A 16,456-nucleotide genomic window follows, 5' to 3' on the forward strand; every position below is an offset into this window, starting at 1 on the left:
AAAGATGCAATATGATGGAAAGTGTAGTTTTAGTTTTGTGTAATAAGAGCAACTATATGATTGACTTGTGGAAACCTTTATTAAGATGTCAAAAAAGAGCAAACAAAAACATATTCAGCCCCTTTTTTAATGCATATATAATTTTTTTCTTGACTCATATAAAAGGCCATGCTTCATGTAATTTTGTAAAAGCGGGAGAAGGAAGAGAGAAGGAAGAGAGTGAATGAGAGAAAAAGAGCGCTTATGACACACAATATGCTTAGAACACGGTTTAGGGACCTGTATATATTTCTACATACATACAATAAGCGCAAAAAAGTGCTTTATGCATAACAAAAACATTTTTAAAACAACGAAATACAAAATCTGCCATACAAACCATATAAATCTGAATTCAATATGAACCTCATGTAGAGATGTTGCACAGACTGAAAACTGAATCAACCTCCACTTCAGTTAACATCAGTCAGTTCGACAACTGCATCGAGGTATTTCCAGAGAAACAGGATTTCTATGAAAATACTGTTCAGACACACATAAACACACTTTGAGAAAGAACTAGGATCCAAAGTAATACCTAGAGACAAAAACTGTCAAAATACACAAGCAATTTTCCTCACCATTTCAACATAATGGTTTTTAAAACACATTTATGCAGACATTCATAATGACGTCACTGTTGTTACTTACTGTCTATTGGTTAGTCCGAGTAAAAACCATTACAAAGATTGTTCAAACATCAAGAGGGAACAGACCTTGACACTCTGAAGTGCTGAGATGTTTGACTGGCCTGTAATAGAGAAAGACATGAATATGCAAGACATCGAAGGAGATCAGGTAACTGTTTCTGCCCCCAAGAAATTTACAGTTCACTCAAGTGAACTTTTTTTTTTTTTTTTAAATGTTTGCCTGCGTTTCAGATGACGCCATGTTATTGTTCCCCACGTCAGAACAGGTTCATGAGGTTCACATCTTGTTTCTGAAGAGATGAGGGGCTTCTTTCCAATCGGAGTTCACAACATAATAAAAACTGATTATGATTGAATACTGCAATATATATATCCAAATGTCACCTGATGGAGCAAACTACCTTTAGAGCCTTGAAAGATGAATATTTACCAGTGATGTAACTAGTAAAACAGGCTTGACTGCCCTTGAAGTTGCAGCAAGCCCTGTCATCCACCGTTGTGATTGACAGCACACGTCCAGTGTTTATATATGTTGGTTCTTTTTTTATTTGCCGTGTCATTTTCTGATGTGTGCATAATGATGCATAATGGATGTGCACTCGCAGCCTCAGGTCCAGCGGCAACGTTTCCGCTGGCAGGCCTCGGGGTCTGAGGAGCAGCCCTCAGAGTCACTGCCTGAGGAGGGTCCTGGTGGGGTGTGTGTGTTCGAGTGCATGTGCGTATGATCCAAGCTTAACACCCATCCCAGTTTGGAGTGAAGAAGGTGTCTGAGGCCGGGCGGCAGGGGCAGGACTCGGAGGGCATCGACTCCAGACGGGAGCAGCCTGCGGAGGCGTGAGCAGCACAGGTATTGTAGAGAGGTGGCAGCGGAGACCGAGCGAATCACCTTCATGCTGCTTTTAGCAGCGGTGGAACACGCCATCGGAAAAACACGCTTATTCTTCATCTCTGTAGCTGCTACACCTGCCACACACACAACATACAGGACAAATGTTATCAAATGAGTGTCTGAACAGCAATAAAACTGCTAACCAGAGCTAACCACAGACAGAGCAGAGGCTAACCAGTGACACGGCGAAAGATGGCGTCGGTCGAGTGTTAATACAAAACTGTCAGATTACCTCATGTCTCATTTACCAGTGAGAAAATATTACAGTAAAAAAACACATAATACTACAATAACAACACCTTCCATTCTCACTCAGTCTGCAATAGAGTAATGAAACATTATCATCAAGATGACATACATACATATAAATACATTTAGAGCACTTAACTTAGTGATTGCTATCAAGATGTGAAGAGACTTTCAAATGTAACTATCCTAAATATAATTCTAACAATAATTAAACTTTTATGTACACACACACACCAACAAAACTATTTAAAGGGGGGGTGAAATGCTCGTTTTCACTCAATATCCTGTTAATCTTGAGTACCTATAGAGTAGTACTGCATCCTTCATAACTCCAAAAAGTCTTTATTTTTATTATATTTATAAGAGAAAGATAGTCTGTACCGATTTTTCCCGGAAAAACACGAGCGCCTAGAGGCGTGACGTGTGGGCGGAGCTAAAGAATCACGAGCGCCAGTAGGCTTTTGAGTTGAGAGCATGTGGAAGCTGTGACACAGATCTAGAGGCTGAAATTTAACAAGAGCAGCATCAGCAAAGGCGGTATGCTATGTGGTATGTACTGAAACTGTATATATTTGCTTAGCGGTTTTGGAAAATGACTATGTTCCACTTTATGTCGTCTTTTTTTTTTTTTTTTTTTTTTTTTTTTTAAGCTGTACATGTGGAAAGTGCAGTTTGATGACAACATCGCATGTTGTTTACTTGATGTGCTTACGTGCCGATAGCTAAGTTAACAACACTGAGATATTTGAAGCAGTTTTACTCACCGCATGCGGTTCCAACACACGATCGTGACCCTTTTTAGTTGGGACTGCATTATCCTTAAGAAATAAACGATGTGCAATCCGAAATGCAGGGAACAAACAAAAACACTTGCACAACTCCGTTGATGCTCTGTAAAAATAAACTCCATCCACTGGTCCCTTAATGCTGTTTCTCTTTTGGTAATCTGTGCAGGGTTGTCTTGCCCTGACAACCAAAAACACACTTCTTTTGTGACATTTCGCGACGCTCTCGCGCTGATCAGGCTGTGCTCAGCCTCTCAGTGCTCTGCTATATGGGAGCGCGCGCTCTTCCGGCAGAAGTGCCTTAGGACCCATATAAGGAAATTCCACTTCATCTAACGTCACACAGAGCCATACTCGAAAAAAACTTTCCGAAACTTGTGACAAACCGGAAGAGGTTTTTTTGGAACAAAAATACTCCTTCAAACGTACAACTTAATTTTTGAAACTTTGTCCATGTTTAGCATGGGAATCCAACTCTTTAACAGTGTAAAAAACTCAGTATGCATGAAATAGCATTTCACCCCCCCTTTAACAACAAGAAAAAGAATACAATAACAACAATACAGTTTCTTACTGTTAATAATAACTAATATGTAATGTTAAAAACATGTTTGTCTAGTTACTGAAAACAGCTTTGGCAATTTTCTGTTGACAGATTTCTTCACAACATTCCTTTTAGAAGAATGTAACTGTTCATATGTCATCGTTCACTTCCTAGAAAGAAACTGACACATTAAAATGTGTAGGATACTTAAGAAACAAGACTGATAAGATCGCAGCTGAAAGGAGTTTGTCATCTTACCGATGCACTTGCGGTTTTTGTAGAAGGTGAGGGTGCCGTGCCAAGTGTCCAAGTGAACACCAATAATGGAACCCTGTCCAAAACGTGACGAAAAGCTCACTTTATCACCGTTATGATGTAACAGACCTGAGAAAACACAAACATACATTATATTACAAAAGAGTCCTTATGCACCATGCTTTCATGTAAAGTACAGGTGTTTGTGAACACTGTGCACTGAACCTGTTTTACCTGTATATGATAAACCCCAGCTGTCTTCATCTTTGCCCAGCAGGCTGCAGAACGTGTGTCTATATTTATCCAGATTTACATCTGATGTGCCAATACCAACCATCTACATGAACACACACAGAGAGAATTCAACCGTAAAGTTTTAAATAGCCCACAGTCTTCAGTGTCACATGATCCTTCAGAAATCATTCTAATATGCTGCTTTGGTGCTCAACAAACATTTCTTGTCATTATCAATACTGCTTTTGAACTGCTGGGTACATTTTCAAGAAGTATGCAAAACTACCCTCATTGCAATGTGGTTCACATCTTGGAAGACTCAACTGATTCAGCGAGTTTCATTCTTTCTAGCTGTATGCTGACAGTTATGCTTCAGTCTGCTGATTCAGCTTCAAGTCTAACATGACTTTTCAGATAAAATGTCCAACATATGCAGGCTGCCCCCTATTTACAAAAACCATACTGATTATCACTACCATACGAAACATGCATAAAGACACTCATTTGCACTTTTGTTCCTCACCATGTCTGTGCCGTAGACAGGGGAAGTCATTTTAATCTCCCAGAAGTGCTGTCCCTCTGAGAGTTCTTTGGAGCCACGGATGGCTGCCGTTCCACAGCTATACTCCGAGTGGAAGCTCACTTTCCTGTTCTCACAGGTCAGCAGCGTGGCAGATGACCGGCTGCCCTCATCCCACACCCAATCAAAATCTGACAAACAAGTAAACAGCCAATAAGAGAACACATTTAGTCACAATAAACATGATCAAGGTAAAACCTATGTATTAATGTTGCATGTGGCAGCACCTTGGTCATCTTCTCCACAGTAGCAGTCTCGCATGTGTGTGTAACCCCGGAGCCGTGGGTTACAGCTGAGCTCCATCTGTGAATCACAGCTGCAGTATGACTCTCCAGTTACAGGCACCGCGCTCGGAACCGCCGGAACGATGGCTGGATACTCGGCTTCAGAATCAGAGTCACTGTACTGCAAGACATATGTGTGCAAATTCAGATCTGACACAGTTTCAGTCTTTTTTTTTTTTTGTTGTCTGGCATTTCTGCTTTTTTGACTTGAAAACTCTTACATATGATGTTCAGCACTTCAAACAAAAGTCCTTGTCACACAAAAAATTAAAGGAATAGTTTTAATTAAGGAAAAATTTTAATCTGCAGAGACCTTACTCGCCCGCAGGCCATCCAAGATGTAGACGAGTTGGTTTCTTTACCCGAACAGATTTGGAGAAATTCAGTATTACATCACTTGCTCCTCTGGAATGAAACGGGTGCTGACAGAATGAGAGTCTAATCAGCTGATAAAAACATCACAGTTATTCATGTGATGGATGAGATGACTGCATGTTTATAAGAAACAAAATCATCAAGATGCTTTTAATTTCAAACTCTTGCTTCTTACTCAAATATGAGTACTCTATTCTTAATACTGTAATAATACTTTCTCCAGTGAGAAAGTCATCTTATCTGTATCAGTAAAGAAATATGCACAGATCAAATAATGTTTACAAGAGAAAACAGTCCAAAGCAGTTCTAAACAAATGTGCTAGTGGATTTTGATGTGAGAAGACAACAGGGGATGAATATTTCCACTGGAGGAACCATTATTATGGAAATTTGTGGCAAGAGGAAATAGTTTAAAATTATAACTTCTTAATAATGGATTTGCTTATAAACATTCTGATTCTGATTCATTCTTATGAACAAGCAGATTTTCACTTCACAAGACATTAATTGATAGACTGGATTTGTGTGGATTACTTGTTAAGTTTTTATCAGCTGTTTGGACCCTCATTCTGACGGCACCCATTGGAGAGCAAGTGATGTAATGCTAAGTTTCTCCAAATCTGTTCTGAGGAAAAGAACTAAATCATCCACATTTTGGATGGCATGAGGGTCAGTAAATTTCCGATGCCCCCAGATCTTGTGTTCTGCAGTGAGGAGCTACTGATATTTACAGCAAATTTTCATATTTGGATTTATGCCTCATCTAAAGGCCTTTCTGTATCATCCACACGCACCTGTTGGCGATCATAAGCCCACTCGTCATTCTCAGAGGCAAGCACCAATGCTCTTGCGTCTGCATCCCGTCGGATTCCACTCCACACGTACCTCCATGCCCTGCTGTTTCTGCTCCGCCTTGACATGCCAACCAGGAGCCTCCGCACCTGTCAATCACAGAAAGAACAGAGGCTTGTAATAAAGCATGAACAGAGAGACAACAGGCAGTTATATTGGAAAGATTTATTTATACTGTTCATTCCACAATACACATCGTTTCAAAGCAGCTTCACAGAAATATGATAAACAGACAGACATATGATAACTCGGTTACTTCAGAGATATTCCAGTAATAAATAACCATAAAAATGACGTTCAAGTAACTGTGTTATACATATAAAGTACCAAATTATTAGTTTGTCAGAAGCCAGAAAATTTTTGTGTCCCTACCACGTGTTCCCCACTAAAGCTTCAAGTAATTTCTAAAATGACAAACGGATTATTTCATGCACGTTTTATTGTAAATCCCGTTGCGCGTGAGTTCCGCTCATGAAGCTAAACTTCTACTACAGCATTTCTCGCGCGAGATGTAAACACTAAGTTAGCTGGCAACACGCTCAGTTTAACTGCCAGTGACATATGCATTCAGTCATTTAATTCCGGAAAATAACAAAACATGTTCTCATTGCTAGGCCTCGCAGAAACTGGTCAGCAAGGGAGCTAGGCACCTTGCAAGTCTGTAGAATCGAAGGCGTATTTGCTTAAACGAAAACAGATCGCCTGCAACCATGCTAATGATACCGAATATTATTTGGATTGAAATAGTATCCCAGCCCGTATAATAATAATTTTAAAAATGAGCAACAGGCTTCGCCATATAACACGTAACGTTACATGATCTTGGCGCTAACGGAGGATCGCGGATTTAGCATGCGCTAACATTACATCCTGTCTGCTGCATTTACTAGCATAAGCACAAGCAAACTTACCTGTCTTTTAGGGATACCACTACGATCGTTAGAATCTCGTAAACCTAAAGATGTTAGTATGACACTGTAATGTATGTATCTGTAAAAGCAAGCGGATTTCGTCCACCAGCTAACTGTCACACTGTCCTGTGACCTACTTTCACGACAGACGTAAACAATGCTTTAAGATGTCCCGCCTCCTCAGCCCAAACACCATTGGTCAGAAATTCTGAGTAGGCGGGGTTTTTATATACTAGCTCGCGTAACTACAGGTCTAAACGGCTGTCATTTAAATGTCAAACTCGTCCTAAAACTGAAGGATAAACGCCTCCACGCTCCCGCTGCCCCATCCAGACAAGTGTAGAGACACGACATTGAAGCAGATGTTCATTTGTCATTATCAATGAACTAGATTAATTAAGACTTGTCTGTTTCAGTTAGACAAACTTACAGCTTTTTGCTGTATTCTTAATGTTCAGGTATAGTAATCTTCAACCGAACAATTTAACAGACTATTTCAGAATATCCTTATAAGGTTATTTTCTACAGTCTATCAGTTTTGTTCATGCTTATAAAAGTTGTACCCTAATTTTGTTCATAAATCTTGATTAGGTATTTCGTTGATGTCTGTTCAGGTTCAGCTGACAGTCAAACGAAAGAAATAAGAATTTATTCATTTGCTTTCTCTGTGTTCAGGCCAATTTTCCAAACAAGATTCTTTTAGCCCCTTGAGGTTAGCAGTGGAGTCATTCCCGATGCACATGTCCATAAAGCACGCACAGAGATGCGGTTTCACCAAAAAATCCCATGGTTTATTAATCACAATCTCCGGTTTACTTTCCAAACAAGGTTACAACAAAAAAAAAACTTATAACAACTTAAAAGCTGTACCATTTGCATGTGATCGAAGAAACTGTTGCTCTCCACCCTCTAACTCCAATTTCTCAAACAATGCTGCTTCCCTATTAACACCTGTGTGCCCTAATGGCACATAAGGGAGGAGGAGCAAATCCATTCACATGACAAGTTAGTGCAAAATATGAAAAAGTTTCCTCATATTTAAATCATAATGTTTAAATCATATATTTAAGCACAAAATAAATTAGAGTTAATCATAAATTGAGATATGGCTCCTACACTCTGTGTATTAAGAAAATGAAATCTATTTTTGGGCCATCAAATTTCGTCTTTTTCTCATTATTTTTTGTATATGACCATTTTCTCAAAAGGAAAGTACACGTTCATTGGTGTAATAAAAAAAAAGAAAACAACTTATATCTGTATGGACAAAACAAATAATGGAATTTTATAAATTAAAAGGAATGTAATGTAAAAATGTAAAATAATAATTATGTGCCCATAACTACTTTTTTGTGCTTAATTGTCATCAAAATGTCAATGTGCAAAAATTATTATGAAATATACCTTATAGTGTGTGTGTGTGTGTATACACATATATCAAACAAAAATCAAATTTTGTTTCTCAGACCTTAGTCTTTATAGAATAAAATACCTTATAGAAGTATTTTTAGCAAAATATAATTGTAAAACTTTCTTGACAGGCTTCGACATTTACTAATAATCACAGTAGGCTATGACATTTTGCTGTTATAATCAAATGTCCTCATTTGTAAAAATAATTAGATTTAAAAAATTGTCTTTCCCTATTGCTGAGGTGTAATAAAACTAGGACAGTCACCGATGTGCGGTAAGAGGTCTGCACAATGAAGCAGTGCAGCTCCTCCTTTCCTCCGGAAGCGTGAAGACCAAAGACTGTATGAACAGGGAGGCAGAGCATGATCAAGTTTGGTTGAGGCTGCAGTGCAGTGATTCAGACAACCAGATGGCAACCTGTGGATTAATCCATCTGTCTTTTCGACTCTCTTGATTATTACATGTATATATTCTTATATTTCGAATTCACAAGAGGCTGTAATTTGTGAAGATTAAGTTGAAAGACAGGATATGTTACAGTCCAAGGATTGGCCTGTACTTAGAACATCTGCAGTGTGTTTCCATCACATCAAGTGTGTGTTTGAATAAAATGGAAACTGAAATTAGGGTGAGGAAGTTTTATTCGGAACCGGACAAGCTGCGCTGGTTTTGATCCATGAATGGAACCAGAAACAGTATCAACTACAGGTAAAACGCTACACGTCTGAAGAACGTCACCTTAGGAGTTAAAACACAGACTCGCTCAGACACACACACACGTGCATCGATTCGTTTCACACACACTTAGTAAACTTGCACATCAATACCTTGATTAAGACAACGGTCTGCATGGTAATCAATGATTACATACCCAAAGTAACTCCACAAATTTCCCACAGCGCAATTCACCTACCTATACAGATATACATGTATATATTTCTGATACACACACACTCATGTAATGTACTTAGATAATCATAAATTTTAATAAAGACTTTGATCCATTTAACAGTTTAATGAACAATCTTCATAAATAATCAGCAAAAACAGAAGAAAAAAAATAAGTAATTATCTCTTTTTTGTACATTTAGGCCCTCAACAGAGTTTCAATTTGAATGGTCCCAAAAGTAACAAAACAATGGTTGATTTGTTCTTCGAAAGAGAGTAAAATTGACAAAATAATAGAGGACAAGAGTAGCAAAGGAGAAAGAGGGCATCTATTTAAACACACACACACAGGACGAGAGCAACAGCTACACAGTGCATTTACAGGGGAACGCACACCAGGCTACTACACACAGAGAGGAAGTTCAATCACACGTTCACCTGCAAACAGCACACTCACGATACACGCATGCACGCAAAAATTCCCCTCTCATCTTTTCCGGTGGTGAAGTTACTCAATGTGTATCATTTGGAGGATGTTTGCGTTGGTGCTTGTGTGTGTGTGTGGTTGATGGTTGTTCATGTGTAAGAGATGATAAGAGGGATTAACCCTTGGTGGACAGGATAAGAGCGACAATTAGCCCGTAGAGCCCCAGAACCTCAGCGAAAATGAGGATAAGGATCATCCCCACGAACAGGCGAGGCTGCTGGGCTGTGCCCCTCACTCCTGCATCTCCCACGATACCGATGGCGAAGCCCGCTGCGAGACCACTCAGACCCACGCTCAGCCCGGCACCCAGGTGCAAGAAACTCCTAAACACAGAGAGAGACACAGAACAACATTTTACATTATGAAGGCAACATAACGTAGACTGTTTTCATTGCTATCTAATAAAATATATAAACAAGTACATTAGAGCTGCACGATAAAATCTCATGTGATATTTAATGTGCATCTTGTCAGTAAAGCCGGTTCTGTAATCAGCGGTAAATCTCTACACGTGCGTGATTTCACATGGAGCAGCATTAACTACCGTATTTTTCGGACTACAAGTCGCACCTGAGTATAAGTCGCATCAGTCCAAAAATACGTCATGACGAGGATAAAACAAGTAAGTCGCACTGGACTATAAGTCGCATTTATTTAGAACCAAGAGAAAACATTACCGTCTACAGCCGCGAGAGGGCGCCGTGTTTTCAGTGTAGACTACAGGAGCACTGAGCAGCACAGAGCGCCCTCTCACGGTAATGTTTTCTCTTGATTCATTTCTCTCGTTTCATGTGATCCACCTGACTATAAGTCGCAGGACCAGCCAAACTATGAAAAAAAGTGCAACTTATAGTCCGGAAAATACGGTACACAGAGCTGTTGTTCACTGACAAGCTGCGCAAAACATGCACAAAATATGATCATGGTTTGCGCAGCTTGTCAGTGAACAACGGCTCTGTGTAGTTAATGCTGCTCCATGTGAAATCACACACTTGTAGAGATTGATTGCTGATAGCGTTACTGAAAAGATGCGCATTAAATATCGCATGCGAGTTATCATGCAGCCCTTAATTACATTAAAAACAACAATAATTTACAAAAAACAACAATACCGCTAAACCTCTATGTAGAGATACAGTAACAGCTCTTTATATGTTCTCAAAAAGTAATTCACAATGTATAGGTCCACAATCAATCAATCGATCAATAATTAAATGTTTTCAATACAAATAAGCACAAGTCAAGGTGCGAAAACAAACAGGACCACAGGGAGATGCCAAAGAACACAAAACCTCCTGCCTTGACCTGACTGTAACTATATGAATCCATTCAGAATCACTAAACCACTGACCACCACATAATACAACACTTTCAACCAGCATCCAGAATAAATCACTCAACTTTCAAGCCAAATACCCACTAAAAACAATTTACTGACATCTGGACATAAGTCACTATTCTCTTCGCTAGGGCTGGACAATAATTCAATATCTATATGTATCACTATATATATATATATATATATATATTTTTTTTTTTTTTTCAATAAAGGTGATATGATTTTTAAAACATTTCCGATATTTCCAGTGTTTCTGCCGCTCTCATAGCGCCTCCTGCTGGCGGACAGTCAGTTTGCACTTTCAATAATAAGCCTGTCTCCAGCAACTTGTTTTTGTTGTTGCTCTTTTTTTTCGGCAGCAACTTAGAGCACTTTTTATTCTCTTTATACTGGATAAAGCACATTTGTTTCAATCTATTAGAATACTCAGTCTACACTACCAGTCAAAAGTTTTTAAACCGCAAGATTTTTACTTTTACAATATATATATATATATATTTTTTTTAATTCTCATCTCACCAAGCATGCATTTATTTGATCCAAAGTACAGCAAAAACAGTATTTTTGAAATATTAGTTTACATTTTAAATAACAGCTTGCTATTTAAATATATATTAAAATGTAATTTATTCCTGTAATCAAATCTGAATTTTCAGCATCATAACTCCAGTCTTCAGCGTCACATGATCCAGACATCATTTTAATATGCCGATTTGCTGAATTTTTTCAGGATTCTTTGATGAATAGAAAGATCCAAAGATCAGCATTTATCTGAAATGAAAAGCTTTTGTAACATTATTCCATTCAAAAGCTTGCAGCCAGTATTTATTTATTTTTAAACAACTTATAGAAATTAATACTTTTATCAATGATGCTTTAAACTGATCAATAACTGATGATAAAGACATTTATAATGTTCCAAAAGATTTCCATCTCAGATAAATGCTGTTCTTCTGAACTTTCAATTCATCAAAGAAACCTGAAAAAATTTGACACTGTTTTCGACGTAATATTAAATGATTTTTGAACAGCAAATCAGAATATTAGAATGATTTCTTAAGGATCATGTGACTGGAGTAATGATGCTTAAATATAGCTTTGAAATCACAGGAATAAATTACATTTTAAAATATTTTCAAATAGAAAACAGTTATTTTAAATAATACAAATATTTCAAAATGTTACTTGTTTTTGCTGTATTTTGGATCACATAATAAATGCAGGCTGGGCGAGCAAAAGAGAAACCTTTAAAAACATCAAAATACACGGTTCAAATAACGGATTTATGGACTGGTAATGTGTGTTAGCCTATAGTTTGAGGTTTAAGATATTAATAAGGTAAGTCTGAGATGATTATTTGACAGTGATTGCACATTTCTTGTTTGTGTGAAGGCTGAAAACATAAAAGGTGAACATTTGTTCTGTTTTTGTTTTATATGAGGTGTCACAGACCTGGCAAATTCATTTTTCATAAGTTTGTATGCACAGACATCTGTTGTGGACATTCAAGGCTTTTTTAAACAGTGTTATTATCGGAATTATATTGTATCGACAGAAATTAATAAATATATTGTGATATAAACTTTGCCCATACAGAAACGAAATTCCAGGACTTTAAGCACTACTTTTTTTGGTTTTCAAGGAATAAATCTGAGATCTCACTTATCAAACAATATTATTTATCGTTCAAATTCTAATAAACTAATAAAACAAAAGTTCACAGGTTAAAACCTTCATGTTCTGTCCCTCCCTCACACAAATGAAGAAGGTGAACAAATAAAGTGCAGCACAAAAGCATGCAATGACTGTGGCAACTTCAACATTTTTAAGGATATTATGGCAAGATTATCGCTTTCCTTATTCAAACTTTTTTTTTTCATGAATATGATTGACCTGAAGAATGAAAGCTGAATCAGACTACACTTGGGAAATTATGAGCCTTATCACCACTTATCAACACTAGTGTGTGTGATGATACACTTAGCTCAAGAGATATACAGATACTTGGTTCAATAGAATGAGACATCTCTTTAAGATATTTTTAAATTACAAAATCTTTTTAAATCACACAAACCAAAACAATGCAGTTGTATTTTGAAATATTTTAACTCATCTTGGGCTGTAACTAATCATTATTTTGGTAATCAAGTAATCTATTTATTAGATAATTTTATGTAATTTATTGGTAATCTGATATTTTTTTGTAATACAAATAGACCTTAGAGGAAAACAGGCTTTAGTGTGTGTGTGTGTATATATGTGCATGTGTGCGTGTATAATATATATATATATATATATATATATATATATATATATATATATATATATATATATATATATATATATATATATATATATAACACTTATTTCAGATAATCTGCCCTTCTCAAAAATATGGCAGTTTTCAAGGGTTTTCCAGGACTTAAATTTAAAAAAGTCAGGAGGATTTTTCAGGAGTTTACCGGTTTAAAATTTGGTGTAAGCAAAAACCTGCTTCTTTTAATTTTTAAGGTGTTGTTTTCGTTATGTACGTACTGATTCAAATTAGTAATCCATAAATTATTATTCTCCTACTCTGCGCACATCCCCTGACCTGCTCTCGTGCCCCACACATTAACAACCCGAGGTAGACGAACTCTGCTTGCACTGGTTCACACCCTTTTTCGAGATAAGGTGTCCCATCCTGGGCTGTGTAGAGCTGGGCGATATATCTAACGATACGATCTTGTGCACCTAGTCTGTAAATCCGGTTCCATGATTACTGCTAAAATCGCCATCACCTGCTTTCAAATGGAGCGGCATTTAATAGACAGAGCCGTAGATCACTGACAAGCTGCGCAATATCGCGTTAATTTTTGAAGGCGATTCATCTTCGATAATGAACGCGATATTGCGCAGCTTAACTGACGAGGCGAAAATGTAGAGTCATTAAGATTTTTCCAATTGTTCTTATCAAACAGATATTAAAGACAGTTGTTTGACTAACATTACTCAGCCAAAAATAAAGTGTGTGCTATTTTTTATTTCTGAGGAAGCTGAGAGTGACTTGTAGGAAAATCCTAAGCAGACAAGACACAAGGGAAGAGCGTGACTCACTTGAAGAGCGTGATATCGGCAGACATGTTGTTGGCAATAAGTACAGCCACCACCAGGCCGTAGATGGCGATGATACCCGCCATGACCACGGGAATGATGGACTTCATGATCAGCTCCGGCCGCATCACAGACATGGCAGCAATGCCTGTGCCACTCTTGGCTGTCCCATACGCAGCGCCCAATGCTAAACAGAGAGAAAATTACAATTAACATCTGCAAAGAGACCAAGAGAGTGAAAACGAGCACTTATGATGGGGTAGAGTTTAATGAATACAGGACAGGGCTCACGTTGTAGGTTTAAGCAAATACCCAACTAATGAACATCATTCTAACACACAGGTCTTAAATATCACAAACCAACTGTTCCAGGAATACTCTGTAACCATTTTAAGCCTAGACAGTATAGCCAAAACCATAGTATTTTGTTTTTTTATGCACTGGTCAATTATGAGCAATTTAGCTTCTATAACTTGTTTTAGAAAACATCCAAAGTACACATGCACGTGCTTATTTTATTACATTTTGTCTCTTTAAATTTCAGCTTTAAGAGCTGCACGGAGACAGAAATCCCCACTTACATACACCAAACTCACACCATACACTAGTTTTATTCCTATCTATATTCTGCCGTTTTTTACAGAAGGGTGTGTTTATAGGTCGTTCACATGATTTATATAGATTATTTCCTAATTTTATTTTCCAGAGTGTTGACAGTGTTTTCATATATATATATAAAACCAATCAAACCAGTTACTTTTTTTACCTATTATGGAAATCGATTTTTGGATAGTGTTCTTCAAAGTTTCTTCTTTTGTGTTCAACATAAGAAAACTCCGACAGGTCTGGAACAGGACTTTGATTTTGGAGTGAACTGTCCCTTTCATAGATAATGCCTCATTTAAATATTTAAACATAACAATTTGAGAAAATTTGCTGTACCCTATTCACCTGTGGTGTCTTGCTTTAAAGACTTTAAAAGACAAGGTCAGCAAAGCATTGAGGCAGTGGTCATTTATTTCGCTCTCTGTCACATGACTTACATTACAGACGCGAGTGTCTTTTCGCACTTCAAAATGTGATGAATGCTAAGAGTAATGGCTCTCGTTTGAGTACAGAAACTAAGTGTGGCTCTGAGATAAGCGTGTCTTTAAAAAAACAGACTGTCGCATTACATAAGAGCAAACCTGTTTATGTTAATTAAGTAATGCATTTCGTGTCGATCTGAAAAAGAAACGAAAAAAAATCAGTGACACTTAATCAGTCAGACGACGCTACGGTTACAATCTAGACCAATATATGGAGGATATGAGAATGTAAAATGGGGAATGACAAAAAAAGAATAATGATAATAAAAAAAAATGGTCGTTTTTTCAGCCATATGCTTCGGAGGAAATTAAATAAACGACGTTCTCGCGCAAACATTAAAACGTGAGACACGACAGCGTCTTAAGTTTACCACGTAGGGTTCAGTGAGCAGTGACAATGAAGGATTTAAAAGAAACTAAATAAATAATTTATAGACACTAGCTCAACTGAGACGGCACGCGCCGTGATGGAAACCCTCGCATCTCGTCTCTTACTACAGGTAACGTTAACGTGCACGGTTCCGCGACACCAAGCCGTTCACAGCCTCTCGCGTCGCTTTACTCAGACTATGCATTCAGTGAAGCATTCAAAGTGATGGGGACTCTGATTAAGGTTGAAATGAGGCGTCTCTTACCACTGAACACCATTGCTGCCGAGGCACCCATCACTGCGAAGAAGGGAGCGTACTGGGGGCTCTGGGCGGACATTCTCCTCGCGCGTTCAGACACCTACAACTACAGACGGAAAGGGAGGAAGGCTTCAGTCCGGGGAGGCTCAGGCTCTAGAGAAGCTTTGGATCGGAGCACAAGAGATGGTCACGAATCCGACAGGAGCTTGATCGCCGGCGGAGAGGAAGAAAATGGCGAAACGGAGAGTGTCACATGACCAATCGTGAGTTGCAGGGCCCATTTCCGCTTCTTCAGGGATGACTTATGAATACGCAACATATTTCTTTCTAAGATTTTGTAATGACGGACTGTCACGGGCTCGCGGAGATCATTTTAGACATGTTAGTATAATTAAATGCATTATTAGATTTGAGTGAGGTTTGGGTGGTTTTGTCACTCGAAAGACACCCCTATTTTTAGGCGTTTTGGTATGTTCCATTGCAGGCTTTCACTACGATATGTGAATCAAAGGAATAAAGACTTACCAGTTGTTCATCTGGTAGAACTTGTTTCATTCTTTTATAACCACCAGATGGTGGTCACATATTATATAAATGATTTTACATCTTTTATGGCATTATCCATTTTATAAAATAAGGTTGTGAGTGTTGTTTTCTTTAAACCAGTTTTCTCAGTGCATTTAATACAGCTATTTGTAGACCTCCATTGATAAAATTGTAAAAAAGGTTATCTGAAGCACTGAAATACCAATAAAATGTTGAAAAACCGTTATTTTAACCGTGCCATGTGTACATTGTCATGTGCTTAGTCTCATGACTCCTAGGCTTGGAGCTGGAGAGTCCAGAGGGGAAGTAACTTTATATTACACACT

At 37.9% G+C, this 16,456-nt stretch overlaps 2 protein-coding genes across 2 annotated transcripts; both read right to left on the bottom strand.

Annotated features, from left to right (window-relative positions):
- Window positions 1-60: 60 nt before the first annotated feature.
- LOC127947675 (SPRY domain-containing SOCS box protein 3) lies at window positions 61-6,817 on the bottom strand. The gene is made up of 7 exons (XM_052544682.1): window positions 6,648-6,817; window positions 5,679-5,825; window positions 4,453-4,630; window positions 4,169-4,356; window positions 3,646-3,748; window positions 3,415-3,540; window positions 61-1,652 (listed from the first exon to the last, which is right to left on the bottom strand). The coding sequence occupies exons 2-7, from the start codon at window positions 5,802-5,804 to the stop codon at window positions 1,297-1,299; spliced, it is 1,077 nt and encodes a 358-aa protein (XP_052400642.1). The 5' UTR covers window positions 5,805-5,825; window positions 6,648-6,817; the 3' UTR covers window positions 61-1,296.
- Window positions 6,818-8,683: 1,866 nt separating this feature from the next.
- On the bottom strand, window positions 8,684-15,843 carry LOC127947717 (V-type proton ATPase 16 kDa proteolipid subunit c). Its single transcript, XM_052544685.1, has 3 exons — window positions 15,591-15,843; window positions 13,871-14,054; window positions 8,684-9,758 (listed from the first exon to the last, which is right to left on the bottom strand). The coding sequence occupies exons 1-3, from the start codon at window positions 15,661-15,663 to the stop codon at window positions 9,551-9,553; spliced, it is 465 nt and encodes a 154-aa protein (XP_052400645.1). The 5' UTR covers window positions 15,664-15,843; the 3' UTR covers window positions 8,684-9,550.
- Window positions 15,844-16,456: the final 613 nt, after the last annotated feature.

This window comes from Carassius gibelio, chromosome A3 (assembly GCF_023724105.1).
Source record: "Carassius gibelio isolate Cgi1373 ecotype wild population from Czech Republic chromosome A3, carGib1.2-hapl.c, whole genome shotgun sequence".
Lineage (NCBI taxonomy): Eukaryota > Metazoa > Chordata > Actinopteri > Cypriniformes > Cyprinidae > Carassius > Carassius gibelio.